Consider the following 26,688-nt stretch of genomic DNA (forward strand, 5'->3'; position numbering starts at 1 on the left):
GACATTACTTTGAATAAAGCACTTTTGATGTTTCTCTTGAAATTATTGTGTTTTCTTTGATTACAAAATCTGACATTATTAACCGGTACACCTGGTACTTCATTAGGTTTAGTCAGATCAGATAAGTGCAGAAAAGACCCTGGGCTGAGGCAGTCTGTTGATGTAATTGCAGTGAGACTTGGCACTGATAGGCCTCTATGTCTGCCTCCTGGTCACAATGCTCACAGCTGACATTCCTAGTATTTCTTTTACCGCTCTCCTTTCTTGCGTCTTTTCTCCCTATATTCCTATAAGTCTATTTTTTAAAAAATATGTTTTTATTGAATTTAGAGAGAGAGGAAAGGAGAGGGATAGAGAGAGAGAAACATCAATTGGCTCCCTTCTGCATGCCCCCTACTGGGGAGGAAGCCCTGACTGGGAATCCAACCAGTGACCTGGTTCATGGGTTGACACTTAACCACTGAGCAACACCGGTCGGGCCCTATGAGTCTTTTTTTTTTTAATTTAATTTTTAATTTTGTTGGAGTGACATCCTCCAGAAAGTTGAGAAAAGTGTGTTGGAGATAAATATTTAGTAATTGGCACATCTGAAAATACTCTATCTCAGTTGACAGTTTGGTGGATACAAGATTCTAAATTGCAGATATTTTTTCCTTAAAATTTTGAAGACATTACCTGTACTCTGTTGTCTTCTTCCAGTATTGCTGTTAAAAAAAAAATTCAAAGCCAGCCTTAGCCAGTTTGGCTCAGAGGATAGAGCATTGGCCCATGGACTGAAAGATCCTGGGTTCGATTCTGGTCAAAGTCACGTACCTCAGTTGCAGGGCTCAATCCCCGGCCTGGTCAGGGCATGTGTGAGAGGCAACCAATCAATGTGTCTCTCACCTCGATGTTTCTCTCTCTGTCTCTCCCCCTTCCTTTCACTCTCTCTAAAAATCAGTGGGAAAATGTCCTCAGGTGAGGATTAATACACACACACACACGCACACACACACACACACACACACATCCAGAGCCTGATGCTTTATATGTAATCTTTTTTTCCCCTCCCTCTCTAAAGCTTATAGAAATTGTGTCTTATGCTCTGAAATTTCAGTGATGTTCCTTGGTGTGGGTCTATTTTAATTTATTGTGCCAGACACACAGTAAGCTCTTAAAATCTGGCGACTGATGTCCTTCAGTTCTGGGAAATTCTTGACTTATTTCATTAGTGAATTTTTTGCAATTATTTTCTTTCTTCTCCCTCTCTAAAAATCCCATTATCCAAATATCAGACCTTCTGAACAATCCTGTTTAGCACCCTTCACCCCCCATTTTCCATCTGTCTTTTTATCTCCTTTCTAAGAAGTCTTTTTATCTCAACTTTATTGTTTATATTTATAGTTATTTTTCTCCTTGTGTTGTTTTTGTTTCTCCAAGTTGGTTTTAGCTATTTGTTTGCTTTTATCACTATCTTCCTTATTAGAAATTTCTCAGATCCTGGCTCATGAATAAAACTAAAAAGCTGATAGGAAGTGTTGGAAACATGAAGGCTTGCCGTGCTTGAACTCCCCTGCTGGAAGAACTGGGTGGGCTCCGTGTTGGGGAACCCCTACTGTCAATGCCTTTAGTCCTTTTCTTGGGGCTGGTCAGATGGGTAAGGGTCTGACTGCTAGTGCTGTATAGTGTAGTCTCCAAATATCTGCCCACTTAGGATACAGTATGGCTGCACTATGGTGTGGAATTGGGGGATGCATCTAGGGAACTAACGTCTTAACACGTCTTTCTCACTAACCTTTATTTTAGCCCTACCCTGCACATCTTATCCTTGGTTCTAGGGGCACCTGGCACTGTCAGCTAGTGTGCCAGTGAGGAGTGTGTGGTGTAAAACGGGTTGGGTCTCAGCTTTCCCCATTGCTATCTTGAGGCCAAGGGAGTTCCCTCGGCGGTCTGCTTCCTAGGTCACCATGTTTTCTTCTGTCATCTCCTTTCATGGTCTCCCTATTGTTTTTCTTCTTTATTCTAAAGAAGTTAGTAGACCTATAGGGAGAAATGAAATGAAGTATGTAGGTTTAATCTGCCACCCTAGTCCTGATTTGAGCTCTGACTTTATAAGCTAGCAGGCATAGTTTGTCAGGCCATAGGTAGATGGAGCTTCTTGCTATTGGCCAATGAACACTAGCCACCATGTTGTATAGTTCTTGGTTTGAATGGCACCTGCCCATTTGTTTACATTGAAGTGGTTTCTCTCTTTTTAACATTCTTTTTTCCAATGAAGCTCCTTTGATTTACAGTCAGTAGTTTGTTTTCCGAAGGCTCATCATACAGGAGAGTATTTTAGGGGTTAAAATTTTAGCCTGGATGTTAAAGGCACATTTTACTTGCTTTTTATTGCAATTTGGTGGGAGGGTTACAAGTCAGAGGGTTGCATTTTCTATGCTACATTGCATTAGAACTATTTTAGAAATTGCAGAGTAGGAAAAAGTAGTCTATCTTTATATATGAATTGTATTTTGCGAGTAGGTAATATGTGTCAACAATGTATTTCCACAAGGTTTCCAGGGGTGGGGAACCTTTCTTTTGCCAAGGGCCATTTGGATATTTATAACCTCATTCTCAGGCCATAAAAAATGATCAACTTAAAAATTAGCCTGCTATATTTGGTCAAACATTTAATTAATTTACCCCTAATGCCTTGGCAGGGCCAAACCAAATGATTTCTCAGGCTGGACACCCCCCATCCCTGGTTTTTATGATGATAACCAATATAGAGCTGTATACAGTCAGTTCTGTCCAACACCATTTCCCTGAACTCGAAGACGTGGCATACACTGCTCATTATTTGAGTTTCCTATCAAATATTAATTTACTCCTAATGCCTTGGGGCAGGGCCACCAAATGATTTCTCAGGCTGGACATCCCCCACCCCTGGTTTTTATGATGATAACCAATATAGAGCTGTATACAGTCAGTTCTGTCCAACACCATTTCCCTGAACTTGAAGACGTGGCATACACTGCTCATTATTTGAGTTTCCTATCAAATTCTTTACCAACATCATTTATTCCGGGTCCTTATTATCTTTAAGGTATGTAAACTTTTAAAAGTCAGACAGCTTAAACATATATACCTTAAACATAATCATGAGATATATCCATCAGCAGAGGTAGCTATTTCTGCCCAAGTGGTCTATCCAGGTGAAAGATGACAGGTCATGAGCATGAACTCTTCTTAAAAAACAAATTAATAATAATAAAATCAGTCCTCATTCTTTGTGCTTAACACATTGTTCCTTTAGCCCAGACGTAGCCTTCAGACACTCAGGCAGTTTCCTCCCAGGAAGAGCTGCCTTTGAAAATACATTTCTGAACAAATTGATTTTAAGAAATGAGTACATTGTTAGAAAAAATCTCTTTAAAGGGTAAAGTATTTCTGTTGGTGGTAACCCAAATACATTGGGAAAGAGCATAAACATTGGCCCAAATGTTCAGGGGCCATCTAATAAGAATTAGCCATCCTGGAGAATATATTTTGCATGTGATTAATCTCCGAGGGAAACTGAGTGTAATAGGCAGGTGTTTGTGTCATCGCACCTCCTTCCATAGTTGAAGAAAGTAGGTATATAAGACCAATAGAAATTAATAGGCTAAATAAAATTTGTGTGTGTGTGTAGGGGGGGGGCGCTGAGTGATTTAAAAACTCTGAGGCTCATAAATAACTGAATTAAAAGCATTTAAAGATAAATAAATGATCCGTGGCTTTCTTATTTTCAGCTTTAGTGTTTGCAAAACTAAAATAATGTTTATAAACTGCCTGGTATTTTGCATACAGTCCAGATGGCTTCCTTTTTATTGTTGTTTAAGGAGCATGAATTCCTTGGCTTTTATCCGTCTCCATAATATGAAAAGTAGACAAATAGGCCCAAAGAAGTTGGGTTTTTGTCCTGATCACAGATTTCACAGCAGAGATAGAGCTGAGTGTTAGCCGTCCTCAACCACATGTATTCATGACCGTGGTCGTACTCCCTTTCTGTTCTGAGTTCCTGTGCTTTGTCAGCCTTCTTGCTTATATTTACAAAATGCCTAAGATAACAGCAATATTTTCTCTTTCCCCCTGATGTTAGCTAAGTGGGTGTGGAAGAAAAGATATGAAGAGATATGTATTTATCAAGAATCAAAGTGAGTCAAAGGATGGTTGGGAAATAGAATCCTTAAGGACTTCTTGACTGTTTCTACTTATGTTGAGTGTTGTTGGCATTGAATTAGACTATCAAGTTAGCCGGTACCTTATGGATTTTGTTCAGATAAGGGATAAAGACAAAGTAATTGTCTTAAAATATTTAAGGGCAGTTATGTAGGAGAGGAAACAGGATGAAGGATGTAACTGGTGCTGAGATGTGAAAGAGAGATTGGGGTTCAACTTAGTCTCACGTTTCAAACATCCACTAGGGGCTGGGCATTATGGCAGGTGCTAAGATGATCCCTGTTCTCATGCTCTGAAAAAGTTTGGAGAGTTGACTCTCAAACAAGACTGACTGTGAGTCTCGTCAGTACAAAATTTCAAAGTAGTGGAAGCTTTGGATTAGCTGAGACTTGGTGGGGGACAACCTGAGCAAAGAAAAACTTGGCGACTGCACAGAGCACGGGTAGGACTTGCATCTCAGTTTGGAGAGACCCTGGGCTTGTGTAGTTGGCTGGTGAGAAAGAAGGCCTGCGGGTGAATTGGGTATTGCTTTTGTTGGAAATGAGCCACTGATCATTTGTAAGCGGAGTAGAGACATGACAGGATTGTGCTTTATACATATGCAGCCGAGGTGGAAGTGGTGAGGATCGGAACAACACTGAGGCAGAGTTCTGTGGGTTAATGAGAGAACCCAAGGATCTAAGGTTTGGCCTCAGAAGGGCCGTCAATGACCCCCTAAAATCGTCTGTAAAATATGGTATGTGCACATATGCTTTATCAACGCATAAAAAATGTCCATGATATAATAAAAGTCTAGCTCCCAAACTAGAGAACTAGTCCATGTGAAGGTTGTTGGCTGTTAAGAGGATTGAGAAAGGGAGGAGGGGGAACAAATTCAAGAAAGATTCCAATCTTGAAATTTTTTAAGGTTTTGGATATAGTTAAAGGTTAAGGAAAACAATTTCAGAACTTTCTTAGGTTTCTCCTAGTTCCTCCACTAGACTGTAAGCTCTTTGAGAGCAGGGAACACTTCTGTTTATTAACCAATGTGTTCCCAGCACTTAGCGAAGGGCCTGGCACATAGTAGCCTCTCAAGAAATGTTTTACCTGAATGGGAGTGAAATATATATTATGTGGTTTTGAGCCAGATAACTGCAATAAATAATTGTATGGTAAATAATTGTATGGTGCTTAAAAGAGATGTGGGCTCATGAAAAGGAACTGGTTTAAAAGGAAGATGATTCACCCGGCCTGTGTGGCTCAGTGGTTGACTGTTGACTTATGAATTAGGAGGTCATGGCTTGATTCCAGGTCAGGGCACGTGCCTAGGTTGCAGGCTCAATCCCCAGTCAGGGGTGTGCAGGAGGCAGCCAATCAATATCCTCTCTCATCATTGATATTTCTCTCTCTCCCTCTCCCTTCCTTTCTGAAATCAATAAAAATATATTTTAAACATATTTTTCAAAATACATTTCTATTTATTTCAGAGAGAAAGAGAGAGGGAGAGATAGAAACATCAGTGATGAGAGAGAATCATCTATTGGCTGCCTCCTGCACGCCCCCTACTGGGGACTGAGCCCGCAACCCAGGCATGTTTGTGCCCTTGACTGGAATCGAACCTGGGACCCTTCAGTCCACAGGTCAGCGCTCTATCCACTCAGCCAAACTGATTAGGGCTAAAAATATATTTAAAAAATAAAAGAAAGATGGTTCTTATTTTCGAATTTGTTGAGTTTTAGGTTTCAGTGGATCATCCAGGTGGCAGTGTCCAGGAAATTTGGGTGTGGAACTTAGGAGAAAGGCCAGAGGTAGAAATATAGTTTTGGAGTCATCTTTAGAGGGGAGAGGGGAGAGATGATAACCTTGGGACACATAGCGATGCATGATCTGAATTGAAGGTGTCAATGTCGGACTGTTTCGGGACAAGAAGTATTCAAGATGGTCTCCTGTGCTAGTCGGCATTTCATCAGGAAACTGGGGCTTCCACAGCCACTGGAAGGGTGAGGAGATGTGGGAGTGCAGGAGTCACAGAGTCCGCTCCCTGCAGCACCAACGTGGTGACTCTGAGGACTCTGGGAGCAGCTATCAAAACCCCACACTCGCCAATGGCCAGCCACCTGCCCAGAGCTGCCACCTTCAACGTATGGCTTCTCACCCATCTTTCAAATGCCACCTCTGTGTTCCTTCTAACCCAGGATCCAGTTGGAAGGAACCTGTGCTGTGATGCGGAGGAGAGGGGAGCAGGGAGGGGTCTCATGGTGAATTGTCAACAGACAAGCTAGCACCTGGGGTTTAGAGCCTCTGGAGTGGATCATGTCACTTCCCTGTCAAAACTCTCCCGTTCCCAATATTTTCACCATGAAATTTAACGTTTGCTGGTGTGGCTGCAGTGCCCTCTCCCCTAACAGAAAGAAGGACCTTCTCTATTGCAGTGACTGGGCCTCTCTGTTCTCTCACCCTGGAATGTGCACCCCCCACCCCCACCCCATCCCCTCGCTGGCACTCTGCTCCCTGGAGCTTCCTCTCAGCCCAGGCAGGTCTGGGTGTCCTGCCTCCCCTTGTACCTTATATGTGCTTCAGTGATGAAGGGATGTTTCTTTTTGTCTACATATACCCAGGGCCTCGCACACTGCTTGGCATTCGGATTGAATGAATGAAACAAGGCAGGAAGGAAGCTGTGGGTGGCGGGATGCTATTACATTTTATTGGCAGGAGATCAGTAATGATCCTGCTTTTAATCCAGCGCTGGTACTGGAAGCCAATTGCAGACGGTTGCAGAATGAAGACTACTAGGAATGAGAAGAATCGGAGATAATGTCCTGCAAACAAGTTGGATACAAGGACAATGACAGCACACTTTGAAAGGCAAAGCAAAGTCAAGAATGCCTTTTCCCCACAAAGGAAGTCATAAGCCTGTTAGAAGTCGGAGGAGACAAAACTGTTTGGTGAAAAAGTAAATTTGAATGAGAAGCCAAATTCAACAGAATCAAGAGCACATGTGGAGGTTTACTTGTAGGAACAGGGATACTTTTCCCTCCAAGACAGGAGCAAATAAAAGAGAGAGTTTTGAGGTGAAGACAAGAAATGTTGAGGGAACCCATAAGCTCAGTATACTGAGGGGGCCAGAGGTAGAATCGAGATTTAGAACTTGAGAACACACAAAAGGTGTCCCTACCACTCTGGGGAATGTAGCAGGAAGATAGGAGAATGGGTAAAAGGAGCAGGCTCCAGCCGGTGTTGCTCAGTGATTGAGCATCAACCTATGAACCAGGAGGTCATGATTTGATTCCCGATCAGGGCACATGCTGGGGTTGCGGGCTCGAGCCCCAATATCGGGCGCGCAGGAGGCAGCCAATCAATGATTCTCTCTCATCATTTATATTTCTCTCTCTCCCTCTCTGAAACCAATTTAAAAAGATTTTTTAAAAAAGGAGCGGGAAGCAAGAAGCAAGGGCCTCATTGAGGTTAGCAGATATTTGAAATGGGCCCAATAAGAACAATCTGATGTTGCTCAGAGATGCTCATCAGTCTTAGAGCAAAAGAAAGGAACGGAGGTGGAAATGACCTGGAGCTTTTCTAGACCTGGTAGAAAATCATGGCTTGAGGCTTTGGGTGGGTGAAGATTTCAAATTGCTCACCTTGAGGTTTGGGCCACAGAGGCCAACAGTAGGGGGCGCGCTTAAACCATGCTTCCGTCTCCCGGGAGAGGTCTTGGTGCCCATGAACTTGTGCACACGAAGTACACAGCCTACTGTCAGGGACAGAGCCCTTCAGAGCAATGCCACACCAGCTAAAAGGTTGGACCCCCTCAATGGTCCCTGAAGTTTCTTCTGAAAGTCAAGGTTTTATGGTTATTTTAGGATTACTGCAGTTGTTAATAGCCAGGAATTTTAGGTGTAAAATTGAATAGAATGTATACAGAATTCTTTTCTAAAATTCACAATAGTCAAATTCTATATATTGAATTTCTCCAAGGGATATCTGTATGTTCTTGTTAATAACACCCACATCATCATGGGGTTTATGTCTGTTTGTTTTGTTGTTGTGGTTTATTTATTTATTCTAAACATTTATTGAGCACAGTGGTATTAGTGATTTGCTTTAGGGATACAGTTGAGAATAAAACAGACATGACCTCTTCTTCGCTAGACCTCATCTTCGGGTACGAGATGCCCATTAAGCAGCCCAGCAATGAATATACAGTCATATCAGAAAGGCAGAAGAACACGTGAATAACCTTGGGGTAAGGAAGGCATTTGTAAGCAAAACACAAAATACAGACCCAACAGGAAAAATATTGATCAGTGTACTAAAGTTAAATTTAAAGCTTTTTAAAAACAAAACACCATGGACAAAATTAGATCAAGGAAATTGATTGGCAGAAAATACTTGCAACTTACGTATTAATAACCTTAAATAACCCCAAGCTCCCCAGGCTCTCTCTACGCAACAGGGAAGAGTGCCCGGCTTATGCTCTGGCCCTGGGAAGACCGCAACACCACTGTCAGCCCTGAGTTCCTCATCTCCACATCAAGACCATTGTACTCACGTGGCCGTGGCTGTAAGGCTCAAGTGAGGTATGATAAATGAGAGTGCTTTGAAAACTAGAGCACAATACAAATGCAAAGAATGATTGCATAATAATTTACTGCAAAATAGTTCCTCCTCCTTAACCCTTTGAGTGCCAACCAATATCCTAGGAACTATGCTAAAATTGCCAAGGCATTTTTGCTGATTTTACAGTAGTTTAGGAAAAAAAATTATGAATCGCAAGTAAATGAAGTTACATATTCAAAAACTTAAGGAAACCTTTACTACACTGACATATTTAGCAATATCATCATCACTAATAAAAGCAGACTTAGAACTGGACGCCATTTCAAAGCTTTGATAGCGCTCCGGCACTTTTGGCGAAAGACAGGAGGAGCGCGATCGCACTCCCCGGCACTCAAGGGGTTAAATACAGCTTCAGGCTGGTGACTGGGAAGATGGGAAGAAGCTGCTTTGGCCACATGGATTTCTTCAGTGTGAAAGAGCCCTCAGGAACTCCCACAGGCCGCACTGCACTCTGCACCCACTCCTCCAGGGAGTGGCATCACGATTTCCCTTCAAGAAGACCTTCCGTTCAAGTGCTTCCAGGTCTGAATTCTGCTCCCCGCCCTCCTGGGGGAAAGGACCTGCTTTGGGTTTCATTGCCTCAGACTATCAAGATGACAACTTGAGTAATTACCCTGATTACATTTGACACTTAAAGAGCTACTAATCATAGCCAGATGTTGGGATGACAGCTTTTCATTCCAAGATGTCCCATACGGTATGTGGCAGGGCACCTAAAGTATATTTCAGAGTCCTGTGTTTACGAAGCCTTCTAGGGAACACCTAATGTGCCCTTTTATATCAGAAAAGGCTGAATTTTAACCCCGTGGTAGATGGGTGACTATTTTATTTATTCCTTGAACATACGTTTATTGGGTACCCACCAGCTACAGTGCCAAGGGTGAAAGATGTGTTCCTGACCACCTAAGAAGTCACGGTCAAGGGGAGACTGACATCAACAGTCAAATTCTCAGAGAAACAAAGCAGAATAGGTGTTCCCAGGGGCTGGGGTGGAGGGGAGAACGGGGAGCTTCTGTGTAATGGGTACAGAGCTTCAGTGTGGGGTGATAGGCTAGTGCCGGAGATGGATAGCACAACAACGTGAGCCTACTTAACGCCACTGAACGGTACACTCAAAAAGGGATAAAATGGTAGATGTGAAGCGGTGTATATTTTACCACAATAAAAAACAAAAGCTAAGAATGTGTGTGTGAGTCTGAATGAAGATAATGAGAATAAAGAGGCAAATAGGAATTAATCCTCCCCCATAAGAGGAATGTACATTTAAGAGATTTCTGAGAGATGATTGGCAGGATTTATGTCTGGATGAAAAGCTCAATGGAAGAGGACAGAGACGATAGGCCTTTGAATTGGGTGGCTGTGTACATGTTGGTTCAGGAGGAAGAGAAGTATGAGTTTGTGGAATCTGATCTATAGTGAAAAAATATACACACACAAAACAAATAAAAAAAATACTAGAGCTCATGGTGCCAACATTCAAGTCACACACAGAGATGCCCATTTAGGAGTTGTCAGTATGTGGGTAGTATGGAACTGAAGTCATTTAGGGAGGGGGGGGGGGGGAGAGGGAAAGAGCCATACCTGGGATCTGGGAGAACACCAAAACAGTGAGACTGAGAGGAAATAGAAAAGAACCAGAAAAAAAAAATGATTTCGTGGAAGCTAAGAGAGAAGAGAGTGTCATGGTCAGTTATGCCAAATGCTGTGGAGGCCACTTAGGATGAAGACTGAGCACAATGGGTAGATTTGGGAATTTGGAGGTCATTGGTGGCCTTTTCCAGAGGGAAGGTAGAAGTGGATTATAGTGGGTTAAGAAATGAATGGGAAGTGAAGAAATGGAAGTAGTCTGTGGAGACTAATTTCTTTAAAATCCAAGATTCTTGGCCCTGGCTGGGTAGCTCAGCTGGTTTGAGTGTTGTCCCCATATGCCAAGGTTGTGGGTTCGATCCCTGGTCTGGGCATGTACAAGAATTAACCAATGAATGCATAAATAAGTGGAACAACAAATCAATGTCTCTCTCTCTCTCAAATCCATAAATAAAAATTACAAATAAATAAAACATGAGATTCTTCATCTCCTTTGAAAATTGCACTCATTTTAACCTCTATGTGTCCACTCTTCTATTTTTAATCAAAGCCCAATCTTATGTAGCAGTGGTGGTCATTGTCTCCATTGAAACCTCCTGTCTCTGTTGCGCCCTCAGCCCCTCTTCTTTGGTCTAAATGTGAGGTTCTTGAACGAAAGAAGATGGAAAACACCAAATTGAATCTTCCCTTGTTTATAAATGAGTCTGTGACGACGGCTCCTGTGTCAGTAGGAGGCACTCTTTTCAGCCTCGGGGAACCTTTTCAATAACATAATGATTTCCTCCTCGTTGCAGATGAGGATGATTTTCTTGACTCTCAGTTGGGACTTAAACTTCCTGTACCCAGTGGTCATAGTACATATTGTTGACATGATAAACTGGGTGTTAGAAAATCTCGATTCCCGCTCGTTTAGCCTCTGACCTCCTGTGTGATGCTGAGTAAGTTATAAGTCATTTTATTTTTTCTGGATCGAAAGGTCCTCGTCTATCAAATGAGGGGGCTGGATTAAGTGATTTTGAAAATTCTTTTCTGCTCTAATACATTCCCACTCAGTTACCTTTGTGATGGTGGCACCCGTTTGCCAGATGATTGGCCAGGACCAGGATGCTGCGTATGAATGACTACGGAATAGGACTGGACTATTGGCCCACGCTGGGGTTTGTTTTTGTAATTCACTATCACCGGGGCTCCAAGGCCTCATGGCTTATCTGGCTTCTAGTGTCTTTGGGCCAATCTCCCACGTCTTCGCTGAGGTTGGCTTCTTAGGGCCATGATATGGGTTGGCGGATTTGTGGAGGCTAGGAGCTGATCCGGAAACTCTGGGGCAGAGGAGGTGGCAGGAGGATGTGGCACCAAAGCACCTAAAGAAGTGAGGTGAAGGTCTCTTGGTGAAGCCTTCCTTTCCTGGGTGATCCATGGTGCCAACATTCAAGTCACACACGGAGACAGACCAGCTGAGGGACAGGTGGGCTCCTGGTGCCAGCCCCTAAAAATAGTGCAGGCAGCACTGCACTCCAAGCAGGGCCAGCAGCAGCACGTTAATTAGGAAGCCTGCCAAGAATGAGAAGAAGCCTGGCACATCCCCATTCAGATCAACGCTGCTCAAGGTGAGCCTGCTGATGGGGCTGAGCGAAGCCACAGACAGGGAGGGCAGCTCCCTATCAGAGACTCAGGAAAACCCACTTGTCGCCCTCCGAACAGATGACATTTCAGGAGAAACCGTGGAGAGTTTCCATCTTAGTATCCAACATCGCAGCCATTTTGCATCATGCCTTTAATTTTCTTCTAATTTTTGTCTTAGTGTGGTCCACCCGACGTTTCATTTTGAATCTGGTCCTTGTAGGCATATACTGGTTTTAGATGAACTAAGGCCAGGGCCGTAGCCTTGAAATGGGCTGATGGGAGGAGGAAGGCATAGGGTCTGTGAGGCTGCAGTCAGGGAGCTGAGCTAGTGGGTGGAAAAGGAAGAACGTCGATAAGGAAATGGGAGGCAACGGTGGCGTGCTGGCTGGCCTTCGTGTGGACATCTGGCTGCTAAGCCGGCTTCTGTGGAGAGGAGGCGCAGACCTCTCCCACCCTGGCCCCGGCGCTCAAGCACAGGGAGCAGGTCAGCAGTTCTTTTCTCTGGGCTGGAGTCCAGCATGCCCAGCTGCTGGCTGGCTACTTCCACGCAGATGTCCACTGTTCCTTCACACCCAACATGCAGGAAGCCTGGCTCCATTTCCCCAGCCTATTCTCTCTCCCTCTCCTGTTTGTAGACATCATTTGTAAGCGCTGGGCTGGGATGCGGAAGAAGCCATGGCAGGGCGGTGGGCCTGGGTTCTAATCTCAGTCTGTCACTTAGCTGGCAGACTCTGGACCCTTTGGAGCTGGGACGCTGGCGCAGCATTGTCTGGGTGAGCTGCATGCCAGTCATTTCCAATCACCACATAGCACAGGACTGAGCATGCACATTCTTATCAAGACTTCAGTTTTAATTGATCACGGAGCAAACTGTTCACAAATGCCCACCTTTCATCTCCTGTTACTGATCACTTCTATCTGAGTCACTATTTAGTGTCTGTCCCAGATATTGTCTGTCTTTCCGGATCCACCTTTCAGCTTTCTTCATCCCGTGTTTAGTCCCGGGAGACCTAATTGAGCCACATCAACAGCCTATGCCCCCTGGCTTTGGTTGAGTTTGGCCCATGGAGAGCACCAGTAGGAAATTAGAGGGAGGATGGAGAGTGGGCCATGACCTTACTCACCTGGCTCCCCACCTGTAAGGCTCCTTGATTGGTTGTATCCTTCAAACAAAGGTCCCTGTATTTCTCAAATCATCCTTCTCGACAGGACTCTCTCCTCCTGGGTTCCAGAACCTCTTCCCTCTCCTGGTCTGCTGTTCCTACGCCTGGGTGAGTACATACCCATGGTGGTTGCTTATAGTCCATCTCCACCTGTGTACATGGTCTAATACAATTGTGCCCTCTGTCTCCTGGTGGGGTCTGATGGAGCAATAGAGACCAGGATGAGGGGGAAGACTTAGACAGGAGAACAGAGGGCACCATTTCCAAGTCTCACCTGCTGATCACTTGTTGGTAGAGAAGAGAGTGAGTGGCTGAGCTGCCCTGCCCATGAGCACCCTTGGGCCTGGCTGGAGGGGCCCACTCTGCCCCTCCTCTGAGTATGCCCTCTCCCCATGGGGCAAAGAGTCTGTGGGGCCAGGAAGGCATGCCAGTGTGGAGCCACAGCCCCCTTCCGGACCACACAGTCATTCCAAGATCCTGGCCTTCCTGCCCAAATGGCCACTTGCACAGCAGGTGCAGGCCTCTTCCCCAGGTGTGCGGCCCAGGCACAGCCATGGAGTGGCCCAGGGGGGCTGCTCATGGGGGAAGGGAGGGCAGAGCTTGGATGTGTGAGTAGGTGTCCACTTGCAGGGCTCTCCTGATGTGGGACGGAGCCAAGAGTGAGGAAAGCAGGGGTCAGGCTGAGCCAAGGGAGTCAGAGAATTCTAAATGCAAACCTGTGGCTACCGGGTGCTTATGTAGGTGCACTCACCAGGGCAGGACGGTAGGACGTGTGCATTCACAGTTTACTAGCTTGATTTGTCACTTTTCAGTAAGAAGACACAGGATGCAGGCCTCTGTTGGTACTTGTGCCCTGGACCCTGCAAATAGGGTGAGTGGTCCTCAGGGTCATGCTGTCCCCAATTGCTATCCAATGGCAGGCAGCCCATCTTCTTTCTAACGATTTATAGGGACAGGAAGTCATCCAGTTCCTCAGGAGTCCTTGCTGTGAACTCGGCCTTCTTATGACATTCTCTTCCTAAGTTTACTTCCCTTAAGAAACAAGATACGGAGAGTTAGTAAGTCCCGAGTGATTGGCAGCTGTGTGAGCCGTGGCCAGCGGCTCCTGAAGCAGCAGCTCTCAGCTCTCAGGCCCTCCCATCCCCCTCGGTCCAGCTGGTCTTTCCTCCGGGCCTCGGGCGTCAGTACCATGGACAGGACTCAAAGCCCAGTCCCCAGAAGGCGGGTCTAGCTGGACTCTCCCGTGCACAGAGGGCAGGACAATTTCTGTCTCTAGGGAGAAGAGAGCTGCGGTATGTGTCTCCACTGGGTGTCACTATCACACCAGCTGGCAGGCTGCAAGGTGATAAAGCAAAGGAGCCCCCCCCTTCTCCCTCCCCGGAGTGGGTAACAGGGAAGGGATTACCTGGTCAGACCAGGGAACACTGGCTGGGAGCCCAAGCCTGTGCATTAGTCTTACTGTGCTACTCACCGCAGCGATCTGGCTTGACCGGAGTGGTAAGATTAGGGGGGCGGGAAGCTCTCGGATGGAGCTCCCTGCTGGCAGCTGTTTCCTACAGCCAGGCCTCTCCCGGCACCTCTGCAAACATCTGAGCCGGGCGGTGAGCTAGAGCACCTCCCAAGGTGTGTGTGTGGCGGGGGGGGGCTTCGTTCCCTGCCTCCCCTGGGCCCATCCACCCTCAGGGCCAGTGTGTGCTCTGTGCACCCAGCCTTCTAGGCTTCCAGCCTCACGGGCCCGGGGCACTCACACAGAACGGCTCCTGGCACCCTCTCCTGTGGAAGCTCACATTGCAGAAGGCAGAGGCACTGCTGATGACGGGGGCTCACCGTGCAGGTGGAAGCCATCCTCGGAGGACGCAGGACTTCCTGGGCCCCAGACGTGAGAGAGCTGAGAAGCAAAGCCCCTGTGGGGCTCTCTTACCTTGAGGGTCACACAATGCGTGGCCCCTGCCTACTCACCCTAGGAGACTCCAGGCTGCATGCAGTACTGGCCCCCAGGGACAGGCCAGTGCTGGGCTGCCTGTGAGCTGACATCCCACTCAAAATGTAACCAAATCGTAACCCCGGAGCCAGAGAGTGGCCTGAGCCTGTTGAAGTTGTAGGAGCCAAGCGGGCGGGGCCACGGCCTGGCCACTGGATTCTTTAGAGTGACTCAGAGGGCTGTGGGAGCTAAGAGAGCGAGTGCCCAAAAGAACGACCCTCCAGGACTGCAGAAACCCTATTTCTGGGCAGAAAACCCCAGGAGGGGTCTATTCTATTCCAGACCATCCCCAGTGATCTCCGTGAAGTCCTTCTGTGCAGGCCCCACTGTCCCCCAACTTGGAAGACAGATGTTTGATCTTCCCCTGGCCAGGCCCGAGTTGGGGGGAGCAACTCGCCTAACTCTATGCCAGGAAACAGTGGTGGACACACCAGCACCGGTTCAGACACCCTCCTCCTGCTAATCTCTTATCTGGGTTTTGTTTTTGTTTCCCAGGATCGTGAAAGCTACAGGGTCTGGACCTTTATCTGCCCTGTGTCTGACATCCTGAGACATCTGCAGGGGGGTGTACTCTGAGCGACTTCCTCTCCCTGGACCAACACGCTAAGAATGGCTCAGAACTCCTAAGGTGGGGTCTGAGAGCCTTGGGCCACCAGCTGAACATACTTCTAAGACAGTCTGATAAAGTGAGTGCACCGGCCAGCGGGCCTTGGTGGGTGCTGTGGGTGTGTGTTTGGAGGGTGGGAGTGGGGGGAGAAGGATGAACTTGAAATGGTGGCCCACTTAGAAATCAAAAGGCCAGATAGAAATCTAAAGGCATCGTAATCCCAGGCTCAGCTGCAGGTGTTTGGGGCAGGCATGTTCAATTTCAGGCTCAAGTCACAGACTCTGTGAGTGGACGTGGAGCCTCAGAAGCCTTGGGAATCGGAAGTAATTGTCTTGCATTCAGTGACCAAGTCACACACAGAAGCGTGGGATTAAGCCTGGACCCAGGCCAGGCTCTTTGCAGTAAGAGCCTCCTGACAGAGCTGCAGCTCAAGTGTCTCTTCCCTCCTGAGTCAGAAGTGGCAGCCACATGCTTCACTAGCCATCCCTCCCCCGGGGAAGCCCAAACCCCATCCTCTCCTGAACTCCAAGTCCATTGTTCGAATGCAGCAGAGCATTAAACGGTGGCTAGCCCCACACTCAGAACGGCCACGAAGCTTCCAGGAGTTAGCTTGAAATGTGGTCCCAGACCAACGACCACTCTGGGAACCCTTGACAGGAATCGAACCCGGGACCCTTCAGTCAATGCTCTTATTTTCTTGATGCTCTGGCATTTGGGGCTCCAGGACCAGGGACAAACTGCCACTCCCAGGGCAGCAGAGGTAGCAAAGGGTTCCCCTGTGAGCGTGGCTTTCATATGCAAACCAACCAATCCAGAGCCCTCCCCTCACCCCCCTCACACCCCCCAATCTGGCCAAACCAGTAGCTCCCTGCCCCAGTCATCCCAGGGCCAGACACCAGACAAATCAGGACAGCCCTGTGCCCCAGAGCCCGCCAGAACTCTTCAAGCCAGCCAGTGCTAACCCTGTCCAGCCACTTACCCTGCCTCGCCATCCTCCCCGCAGACGTCACAATGGAAGCTTTTGTGCGGGCTTTCCCCTCACCCCTTCCTCCCGGCTGACCCGTGCTTCCCTGTGTGGCCCTGCCCTGCGTGGCTGGCTGTGCCGCCTCCTCCTAGAAACTCTTACAAACTATCTTTTTCTTGTTTTTCCTTTGAAATGAACCTTGATTGATCCCATATTAAATGGGACACAGTTAAGAAATGGGCCTCCTCCGTCTGTGGACAATGGTCTCCACTGTGTTGCTCCTCGGCCGGTACATCCTGCGCTCACTGGCCCTTTACAATTATTCACACGCCCAGCATGGCACTGAGGCTTGTGCAGAAGCTCAGAATCTTCTTAGAAAGTTGTGTAAGCAGAGTAACGGTCACAGCCTCATTTTACACAGCGTTGAGATGCATTCGTCACTACCCGGGAGGTGCTGGGGCGCCAGTCACAGGCTCTTCCGAATAGCCACTGGTGACATTTGCTGTGGCTGCCCCCCCCAAGCTGGGGGGGGGGGGGCTGGGGGGGGGGGCGGTTGACTCCACATCAGCAGACAATTCCAAAGCCTGTGTATTCTCCTATTAAACGTCAGTGGCCGACCCTCCACCGCCAGTGAGGCAGAGCTCAGTGGCTGGCTCTGAGTCGGTGGCTGGCTTCAGTTCAGCCTGAAATGTGAGTCATTGACAATGTCTGTGTCTGGGTCAACGTTGATGTCTGGGAGTCATGAGGGGAGAGTCCCAGCCAGGAGGAGCCAGGTCGCGAGGATGAGGGCCTTCCCGACGCTGGTGCGGGCGGGGAGCGCGGGAGGCTGAGAAGGCGAGGAGGAAGTGGCTGTCCTCAGTGTGGTCCACACACTATCTTCTCGGTGGCAGCCAGGTCCTGCGCTGTTGGCCTCGCCAGACCTGAATGAAAGCAAAACCCCCGGCACATGGAGGCCAAAGACCTCAGCTAAGTTATGCCCCTTTCTAAGGGATTGTGCCACCCTCTGGAATGGAGATGGCATTTCTAAAGTTTTAGAGAAAAGCCAGCCCTGTGCCTCCCCGTGCGGCGTCCCTGGCCTTGGGGTCTGCCCAGTGAGGGACTGCCATCCTGGGCTCCCGGAGGAAATCGGACCGGCCCCTGCTTCCAGACACCTGCTGTTTTATAGCCAGAGTCTCAGACAGAGGAAGGAGGGTTTGAAGTCCACCTCTTTTTGGATAAAGACCTGGCCCAAGAGTTCAGAGTCTCAAGTTAACTACTGAGATGAGCTGAATAAACGTGGATACTCTGAGTCCAGCTGCTATTCAGGGAAGGCCTCCTGCGTGCCAGGTCCTGAGCGATGGGGAGTGGTGAGCAAGGGGCTACGAAGGGCCAGTGCTGAAGGTCATCGTAGGCCTTGCTAAGGACCAGTTTTACTGTCTCCTCAAGGTGAAGGTGAGTGAGGCGAGTTCTAAAAGGGGAACGACACAACTAGATGTATGTTTCAAGAGTTTATCCAGCCCTGGCTGGTGTGGCTCTGTGGTTAGAGTGTCAACCCTCACACCAAAGGGTCACGGGTTCAATTCCTGTTAAGAGCATGTACCTGGGTTGCAGGTTCAATCCCCCATCCCTGTCAGGGCACTTATGGGAAGCAACCAATCGGTGTCTCTCTCATATAGATGTTTCTCTCTCTCTTTCTCTCTCTCTCTCTCTCTCTCTCTCTCTCCCTTCCTCTCCCTCCCTTCCACTCTCTCTAAAAAAAAAAAAAATCAATGGAAAAAATATTCTTGGGTGAGGATTAGCAACAACAAAAAAGAATGTCAATATAAAACAGAATAGTGTATTATAGCCTTTAAGGACATTTCATTGAATTGAGTACTGAAAAATTTACATCCTATATAATAAAGAGGTAATATGCAAATTGACTGTCATGCCCTCACACAAAGATGGCTGCCCCCATGTGGTCACAAGATGGCCACCACAAGATGGCCAGCAGGGGAGGGCAGTTGGGGCAACAAGGCCAGCAGGGGAGGGCAGTTGGGGCAACAAGGCCAGCAGGGGAGGGCAGTTGGGGCAACAAGGCCAGCAGGGGAGGGCAGTTGGGGCAACAAGGCCAGCAGGGGAGGGCAGTTGGGGCAACAAGGCCAGCAGGGGAGGGCAGTTGGGGCAACAAGGCCAGCAGGGGAGGGCAGTTGGGGCAACAAGGCCAGCAGGGGAGGGCAGTTGGGGCAACAAGGCCAGCAGGGGAGGGCAGTTGGGGCAACAAGGCCAGCAGGGGAGGGCAGTTGGGGCAACAAGGCCAGCAGGGGAGGGCAGTTGGGGCAACAAGGCCAGCAGGGGAGGGCAGTTGGGGCAACAAGGCCAGCAGGGGAGGGCAGTTGGGGCAACAAGGCCAGCAGGGGAGGGCAGTTGGGGCAACAAGGCCAGCAGGGGAGGGCAGTTGGGGCAACAAGGCCAGCAGGGGAGGGCAGTTGGGGCAACAAGGCCAGCAGGGGAGGGCAGTTGGGGCAACAAGGCCAGCAGGGGAGGGCAGTTGGGGCAACAAGGCCAGCAGGGGAGGGCAGTTGGGGGCGACTGGGCCAGCAGGGGAATACAGGTGGGGGGGACCAGGCCTGCAGGGGAGGGCAGTTGGGGGCGATCGGGCTGGCAGAGGAGCAGTTAGGCATCAATCAGGCTGGCAGGGGAGTGGTTAGGGGGTGATCAGGCTGGCAGGCAGAAGTGGTTAGGAGCAATCAGGCAGTCAGGCAGGCAAGCGGTTGGGAGCCAGCAGTCCCGGATTATGAGAAGGATGTTCGGATATTCGGATGTTCGAACTGGTAGTCAGACATCCCCTGAAGGGTCCCAGATTGGAGAGGGTGCAGGCTGGGCTGAGGACACCCCCCTCCCCCAGTGCACAAATTTCATGCACCAGGCCTCTAGTTTATGAAATAAAAGTTAAAAAAAAAAGTTTATTGCCCAGCCAGCGTGGCTCAGTGGTTGAGTGTCAACCTATGAACCAAAAAGTCATGGTTTGATTCTGGGTCAGGGCAAATGCCCGAGTTGCAGGCTCGATCCCTAGTGTGGGGCATACAGGAGGCAGCTGATCAATGATTCTCTCTCATCATTGATGTTTCTCTCTCTCTCTCTCTCTCTCTCTCCCCCTTCCTCTCTGAAATCAATAAAAATATATTAAAAAGAAAAGAGCCATTTCCCTTTAACCTTTGAACTTTTGGTAGCACTGTAAATGAACAGGTTGTAATCTAAACTATTAGGTTGTAAAGTAACAAGGTTGTAAAGGTTGTATTAGGTTGTAAAGTACCGAAAAATCATCTCATATTTGTTTTTAAAAAAAAGAGTTTATCCAGACTGCTGTGCATAAATTCATAAGGAAGCTGATGTCGAATTAAAAGAGAAGCAAAGAAGGTGGCTTAGATGAAGTTATTGTATTTGTCACCATGAGAGGGAATTGGTTGTGCATGTGATTTATTTAGGAGGCGACGTTAGCAGGACTTGGGAAGAATTGCGTATGGTGGACCAAGCTCTGGCTTGAGTGTTCAGGGATGTTGGTGTCATTCACTGAGATGAGGCACATGAACCAACAGGTTCCCTTCTCCTCTGGACATTAGTTTCTTCTGTAGTTTCTTCCAGCTCTCCAAATCTAAAATTCTACTTCCTAGTAAGAAAATTTCTCAGCAAGAAAGTAGAGGCAAAAAAAGGGGCATGGCTCGGTGGTTGAACATCCACCCATGAACCCAGAGGCCACGGTGCGATTCCCCAAGTCACCTGCCCGGGTTGCAGGCTGCATTCCCGGTAAGGGCTATGCAGGAGGCAGCTGATCAATGATTTGCTCTCATCATTGATGTTTCTCTCCCTCCCCTTTCTCTCTCTGAAATCAATAAAGACATATTTAAGAAAAAAGAAAATGGGTGGGGGGTCGGGGGAGGAAAGGATGGTGACATGAATGGGCCCTGAAGTTGGCTTGAACATCTTGCCAGCCTGGCATTCAGCACATGACTGAGGACACGTGGGTGATGGGCAGAGCTGGGCAGCACCACCAACAAGGGCCCCCTGTGTGCTCCTCAGGGGAAGCATCTTCAATGTGTCGCACAAGCCCCAATGCTACTCACCCTCCTCGAGCGCCTGGAGAGAAGGTGGACGCTGCTTGCCAAAAGTATTTAGGTCAAACTCCTACTGAGAGGCATTGAGCAGAGGAAAGGCCAGAGGCCAAAACCACCATTCTCTTCTTATAAAACCAATCACAAGGGAATTCCGCACGTGCCAGATTGCCTTAGTCTGTCTGGGCTGTTAAATTAAAAATACCAGAGGCTGGGTGGCAGTGACTGGCGAGGACCTGCTTCCTGGTTCGTAGACGGCCGTCTTTTTGCCGTGTCCTCACATGGCAGAAAGGGCGAGGGAGCTCTGTGGGATCTATTTGATAAGGGCATTCATTCCATTAAAAGGGCTCCACCTTTATTACTCCCCAGGGCCCCACCTCCAAATACCATCACATTGGCTTTAGGATTTACCATATGAATGAATCCTGGTGGACACGAACATTCAGTCTATAGCCCAGATCTAAAAGGTCTCTGGCCCAGGCTCCCACACCTCTTGGCTGATTCACAAAGAGGAGCCAGTGCCCACACTGCAGTGAGGAGGACACGCAGGAGCAGGGAGGGTCCGGCCTGCTGAAGGGCCACCCTCCACCGAGTGCTACGAGGAAGAGCCAGAATCTCGAAGACACCCAGCTGGCTGCAGGGCACCACGCTCGGAGCAGCTGTGAAATTATGGCAACTTGTTTTCCAAATTTGGAATCTGCCTGATTGTGTTAGAGAAGTGGTTTTCAACCCTACTCTCCATACACTGGTTTCAGGCCTTGGTTCGGCTCTCCTCCACAGCCCTCAGGTCAGTTTCATCCCACCCAGGTGCCCAGCCCTGGCTCCTGGCACCACCCCTGGACATTCTTCCTTGGTCCCTGCTTGTCCCACAGAAGGGCTTGAGCACCAAGACTCGGAGACAAACTGAAGGGTTAGCAGAAGCAGTTGGTTACACAAGAGCAGAGAAACCAGATGATTAATGGCAAATTCCCGTTAAACAGCCCCGGAGGCATGCCTGTGCACGCCAGCCCGAACCCAGAGGCTTGTACTATGTGGAGCTCTGTAAGAGAAAAGCACAGACTGGTAGCAATTGGAGAGGAGAAACTTGGGTAAAAAAAAAAAAAAAAAAAAAAAAGATTTATTTATACTTTGTTTTTATTTAAAATCATACCTACGTTGTGCAATGAAAAAATGAAAAGTGATATGTTTTTCTTAAGCATGAGTTTCTGTACTGGCATTCTAGAACAGGAGTGAGCAAAGTCCTTCTGTAAAACGGCCAGTAATAAATTATTTTAGGCTTTGTGGGCCTGTCACAGCTATTCAACCGGGTGACACAAAAGCAGCTCTGGAGACCATGTGCACCAGTGGGCGTGGATCTGTTCCCGTAAAACTCTATTCACACAAACAGGCAATGGGCCAGGTTGAGTCTATGAGCTGGCCAACCTCTGTTTTATCAACTGAAATTCAATTACGCGTGAATATGGAGGCTATTTAGACCGTGAGGTCATAAATCAAGAGCCACAGTCCACTTGAGGCAGCTTTCCGAAGCTGCACTTATCAAAATTGGAAGTAAACAATTTTGCAGAACCAAACCTACAATCCTACAACTCCAATTTGTGATGAAATAGGTCAGGGCTCTAAAGATGTGGAAAAGCCCGCCTTCCATGGCTAATGTTGGTTTCTCGTATTTATTTGAGGTATTTATTTGAGTGAAGCCTCTTAGGAACAAGTGGCCTTTAAATCGACTCCCAGGGCCTCTCTTGGATTGTTTTTGCCACATTTTAGACAAATCTATATATCATGGAAAATTAGGTTGAGGTCGTTAACATTAGAATTGATGTTTAAGTTATTTGAATGCTTTTGGAATTTAACAGTCATTGTTAGTGAAGGGTAAAAAAATCAGCAAATATTATGTAAATCATTCTATACTGGTCTGGGATTGTAGATAAAAGTGTAAGTTTGTGGATTGGTATATTTTGGTTGCAAATGATAGAAAACCCAAATCAAATTAGGTTAAGCCCAAAAGAGCACTTACTAGCAAAGGTGGATGGCATGATATATGGATTCGAACACCACTGGGACCCAGCTTCTCTCCCTCTGGCTCTGTGTTCCAGGCTGGCTTCCTTCTCAGGCTCTAGGTAGTCATGAGTGGCTGCCAGCAGCTGCAGAGCAACATCCTCCAGGTTCAAGGTCAGTGAAAAAGAGGGAATGCCTCACTCCCAAGTCCCAGCAGAAGTCTCCTTGCATCTCATGGCTCAAGCTGGGCTCCATGCCCATCGCTAACCCAAGGCCATGGCCAGGGGTTTGCAGTACTCCAGCTGTGCCCCCATCCCCATGCAAGGCAGCCACAGGACAGAGGAAACCCTGCCTGAGGTACATGCCTGGTTGCTGTAGATCAGGATGGTTTTCAAGAGGAAAGTGAGAGGCCCGGTTGGTATGGCTCAGTGGTAGAGTATCGACCGCTGAACCAGGAGATCACAGTTCGATTCCTGGCCAGGGCACATGCCTGGGTTGCAGGCTCAATCCCCAGTGGGGGGCATGCAGGAGGCAGCCGGTCAATGATTCTCTCTTATCACTGATGTTTCTGTCTCTCTCCCTTCTCCCTTCCTCTCTGAAATCAATCAAAATATATTTAAAAAATAAAAAAGAGGAAAATGAGAGAAGGCTAAATGAATTTGAAAGGCAATACCAAGAGCAGCACCTACAGTTTAATTGGACCTGCTCTTTAGAAACCCTGTTGGCCTCGTTTGCTCTTGTCAAGTGTGATTTGCCCCATGACTGTCTCTTGGCATGTTCCCTCCTACAATAGCCAACTGCCAATTTATCCGACCTCAATGCCCAAAGGCCCAGGCCGAGCCTTCCTGCTTAGCCTACTTCGCATGCAAAGATGGTGCTTCCAGTGGGGCCATCAGCATTGTAAACAAGAGGCCCAGTGCCTTTCTTCTCCCAAAGCACCAGGGTGAGGGTGGGGGGGGGGTGCGCGTTGAGCAACTGCCTCAAATTTGGGGTTGGGAGCTTTTGTGGGGAAATGTAATGGAAGAGTTTTAGCTCCTTTGTGTATTTGAGGAAAGATCATGAGTTCCCAGAGAGAACCCATATTCTTAAAACAAATTCCTCTCGTTGCTAATTAGTAGAACTAGATTTCCGTAACTCATTCCGTAACACCAGGGTCATAAATAATCACCTGTGAATGTGCTGGGGGAGTGCGGTGAACCTCAAGCTGCTGTGTGTATGGGGATTATTCAGACCGTGAAGTTGTAAATCAAGGATGACTCCAGCTGGGGAGGGAAGTCGAGGCCACCAGCTGGGCGGCTGAAGCTGTGGGAGAGTTGTGGGGTACCACAGTGGCTTTCGGATGAGAGATGGTGGCAGGAGGCAGGCCAGGCCAATGAGTGGAGGGAGCAATGTCTGCAGCAGTGACTTCTGAGGGAAGGAAAGCTTAGCTCCTCGTCTGAGCAGCTGAGGAAGGTGGGGACTCCATGGACAGTAGCAGTGACCACAAGCCAAAGGGTAGATGCAGACAGGACTTGTACACGGAACCACGTGCCAGGCCCTGAAGAGAGCGAGGACTTGACGATGAAGAATGAAGAAAGTTCTGAAACAGCGTACAGGCAATCAGATGAAGTGGTAACAGGAGACCATCTTTCTGCTTTGCCTCCGTTGGGCCGCTAACCCACACCATTTTACCTCCCGCTCAGAGGAGTTGAACTGTGCACCTAGACAAGCAGCAGGGAGGGCAAAGCCAGGCAAGGCAGGACTTGCAGTGCGGGCAGGGCAGAGTCTCTGTAAAGTCCCTTCTTCCATGTTGCCCCAAAGGTATAACATGGAGAAGAGATGTTCAGTGTGAACCCAACTCTGCCCGTGCCCGCAGGCCTGCGAGGGTGGGGCTGTGGTGGGCAGGGGAGGCAGCTCCCCTCCGGCCCACACCAGCCAGGCTTCCTGTGGTGACAAAGCCTGGACCGCTCCACTGAACATGGGTACCTGCTCTCTGTCCTCACCGCATAACTGTCCAGCTCAGGGAACTGCTCATTTAGTGTGTTTGGGGGAGCCCAACAGACGCAGAGCCGTGCCCCCCCGAAGCTCAGTCTGACCTTCACTTCTGAGGTGAACTTGGAGCCCTGGGTGCCATTCGTAGAGGATCAATGTTTTCATCCAGGGACAGGGTGGGGGGCCTCCTCCGTGGCCAACATCTTCCCTGAGCCTCAGCCTGCACATCGCCATTTGGCATCTCCTTGACCCCCGAGGGCTGTGGAACCTGATGGTCTGGATTTGAATTTCAGTTGCAGTGTTTGCTATAACCTTGGGCAAACCACTCAACCCATCCAGCCCTGAATTTCTCAATCCGTGAAAGAAGGATGTGAATGCTACTCTGTGGTGAACATAAAACACGATCATATAAAACAGAGCGTAGTGTCGGTGGCAACGTGTTCCGTGGAGGTCAGCTACTTTGTGACCTTTGACTCTCTTCTGACCTTTGCTTTCTGTCACAGCCCAGAGCAGGCCTGTCTCCTCCCGCATGACACATCTAGTCTCACTGTTGTGTTTTTCAGGGCTTGCTCTTGGACCAGCTCCCACTGGCGTCCGGGTGCACACTGCTATGTGCTTCCAGAATCTTGAGACTCAGTGCCGCCCATTCCAGAACACTTCACCATCCTGAGTAACTATGAACTTCACCGAGTGGGCTTTATCAAGAGTTTTTTATAGAGCCTTCCAAGTGCCCTGTCCGGAATAAGAGCAATGACACCCTCCTGAATTTCTCTTCCCAGAAGGTGCGTCATTAGACGTTTCCTGGCTGTTACAGAGACAGTCACCCGAGGACTGAAGTCATTTCTTCTCAGGCTCTCGCTTGAAGCTTTGCCCCAACAAGGAGCACTGGCAGCTGCTCCCAGGTCAACGGTAATTCTCTTTTCCTCATTAATGACTTCATGAATGCATCTCAGGAGCCAGGCCCACAGGCGATGTTTGCAATGTTTGCATTCCAGCTCAACCAGTCACCAGAACCAGCTTTAGAAAACTGAAGCCTCTGGCTTCAGCCCAGAGCCTCACCCTCACTCACTCGCTCACCTCCCGTCCCGGCTTCTGGAAAGTGTGCGCCTGCCACAGGGGCTGTGCCCTGACTTGTTTCCTTGTGTTCAGGGGGTCATTAACGTCTCTAATTGCCCTAACCTGTCAAAGTGTGAAACACTGGCTACAGCAGAACGCACCTTGGTCCCCTGCAGTGACCAGAGAGGGAGAGGACTGGGGGCGGGATGAGGTGCGGTGGGGGAGTCTGTTGTCCATTAGCGGGCGGGGCTTGGAGGCCCCACCTTCCCCAGAGCCTTTCTATCTCCTTGTTATTTCAGCAGGCTTTGGGAAGTTCATCTTTCTCTACTAGAGAGGCTTCAGTTCTTCTCTATCCTGAGAGGACACCCACAGGAGAAGACCCAGAGTTGCCATGAACCCTGCCATCACCAGCCGTGAGCGCCCGGACCCCTCGGTGAGTTCTGGGGAGAGAGGGGGAGGAGGGAGGAGAGTGGGCTGCAAGGACAGAAGAGCCCTGGCGGGGCCCAGCATGGAGCCCCAATGCCTGATTCTGACGGGTGGCTTAGGAGCTAAAGATCTGCGATTGTTAGACAAGGGTGGCAGCTGTGCTGGGACCTCACCGTCCCCAGGAGCAAAGACAGTGCTGACCTCTGTGAATGAATCACAAAGGGGCAAAGACAGTGCTGACCTCTGTGAATAAATTACAAAGGGAGGAAGAGTTGGAAAATTCTCAGCTTTACCTTTACTCACAGGTCAACTCTGTTGTATCTAAATGTTTGTTCTCCAGGTTTCTCAGGTTATGATTCCTTTTATCAGAAATTTTTTCTGAAGCAAAGCTAAAGGAAAGGGAAGGAGAGAGAGAGAGGGAGAGAGAGAGAGAGAGAGAGAGAGAGAGAGAGAGAGAGAGAGAGATA

General features: G+C 48.4%; 1 protein-coding gene across 4 annotated transcripts in view; it reads left to right on the top strand.

Moving 5' to 3' along the window:
* Positions 1 to 25,789: 25,789 nt before the first annotated feature.
* The window catches only part of LOC102251183 (solute carrier family 23 member 1), a 25,963-nt gene continuing 25,064 nt past the window's right edge, over positions 25,790 to 26,688 (top strand). For 2 of the 4 annotated variants that reach the window (XM_014535145.1, XM_014535146.1), the window contains exon 1: positions 25,790 to 26,228. In XM_014535145.1, coding sequence (XP_014390631.1) covers positions 26,187 to 26,228 — 42 coding nt within the window. In that variant the 5' untranslated portion in view covers positions 25,790 to 26,186. The remainder of the gene's footprint in view (positions 26,229 to 26,688) is intronic. The other 2 variants (XM_014535143.1, XM_014535144.1) reach the window with 2 other exon arrangements.

This window comes from Myotis brandtii, unplaced genomic scaffold (assembly GCF_000412655.1).
Source record: "Myotis brandtii unplaced genomic scaffold, ASM41265v1 scaffold1384, whole genome shotgun sequence".
Lineage (NCBI taxonomy): Eukaryota > Metazoa > Chordata > Mammalia > Chiroptera > Vespertilionidae > Myotis > Myotis brandtii.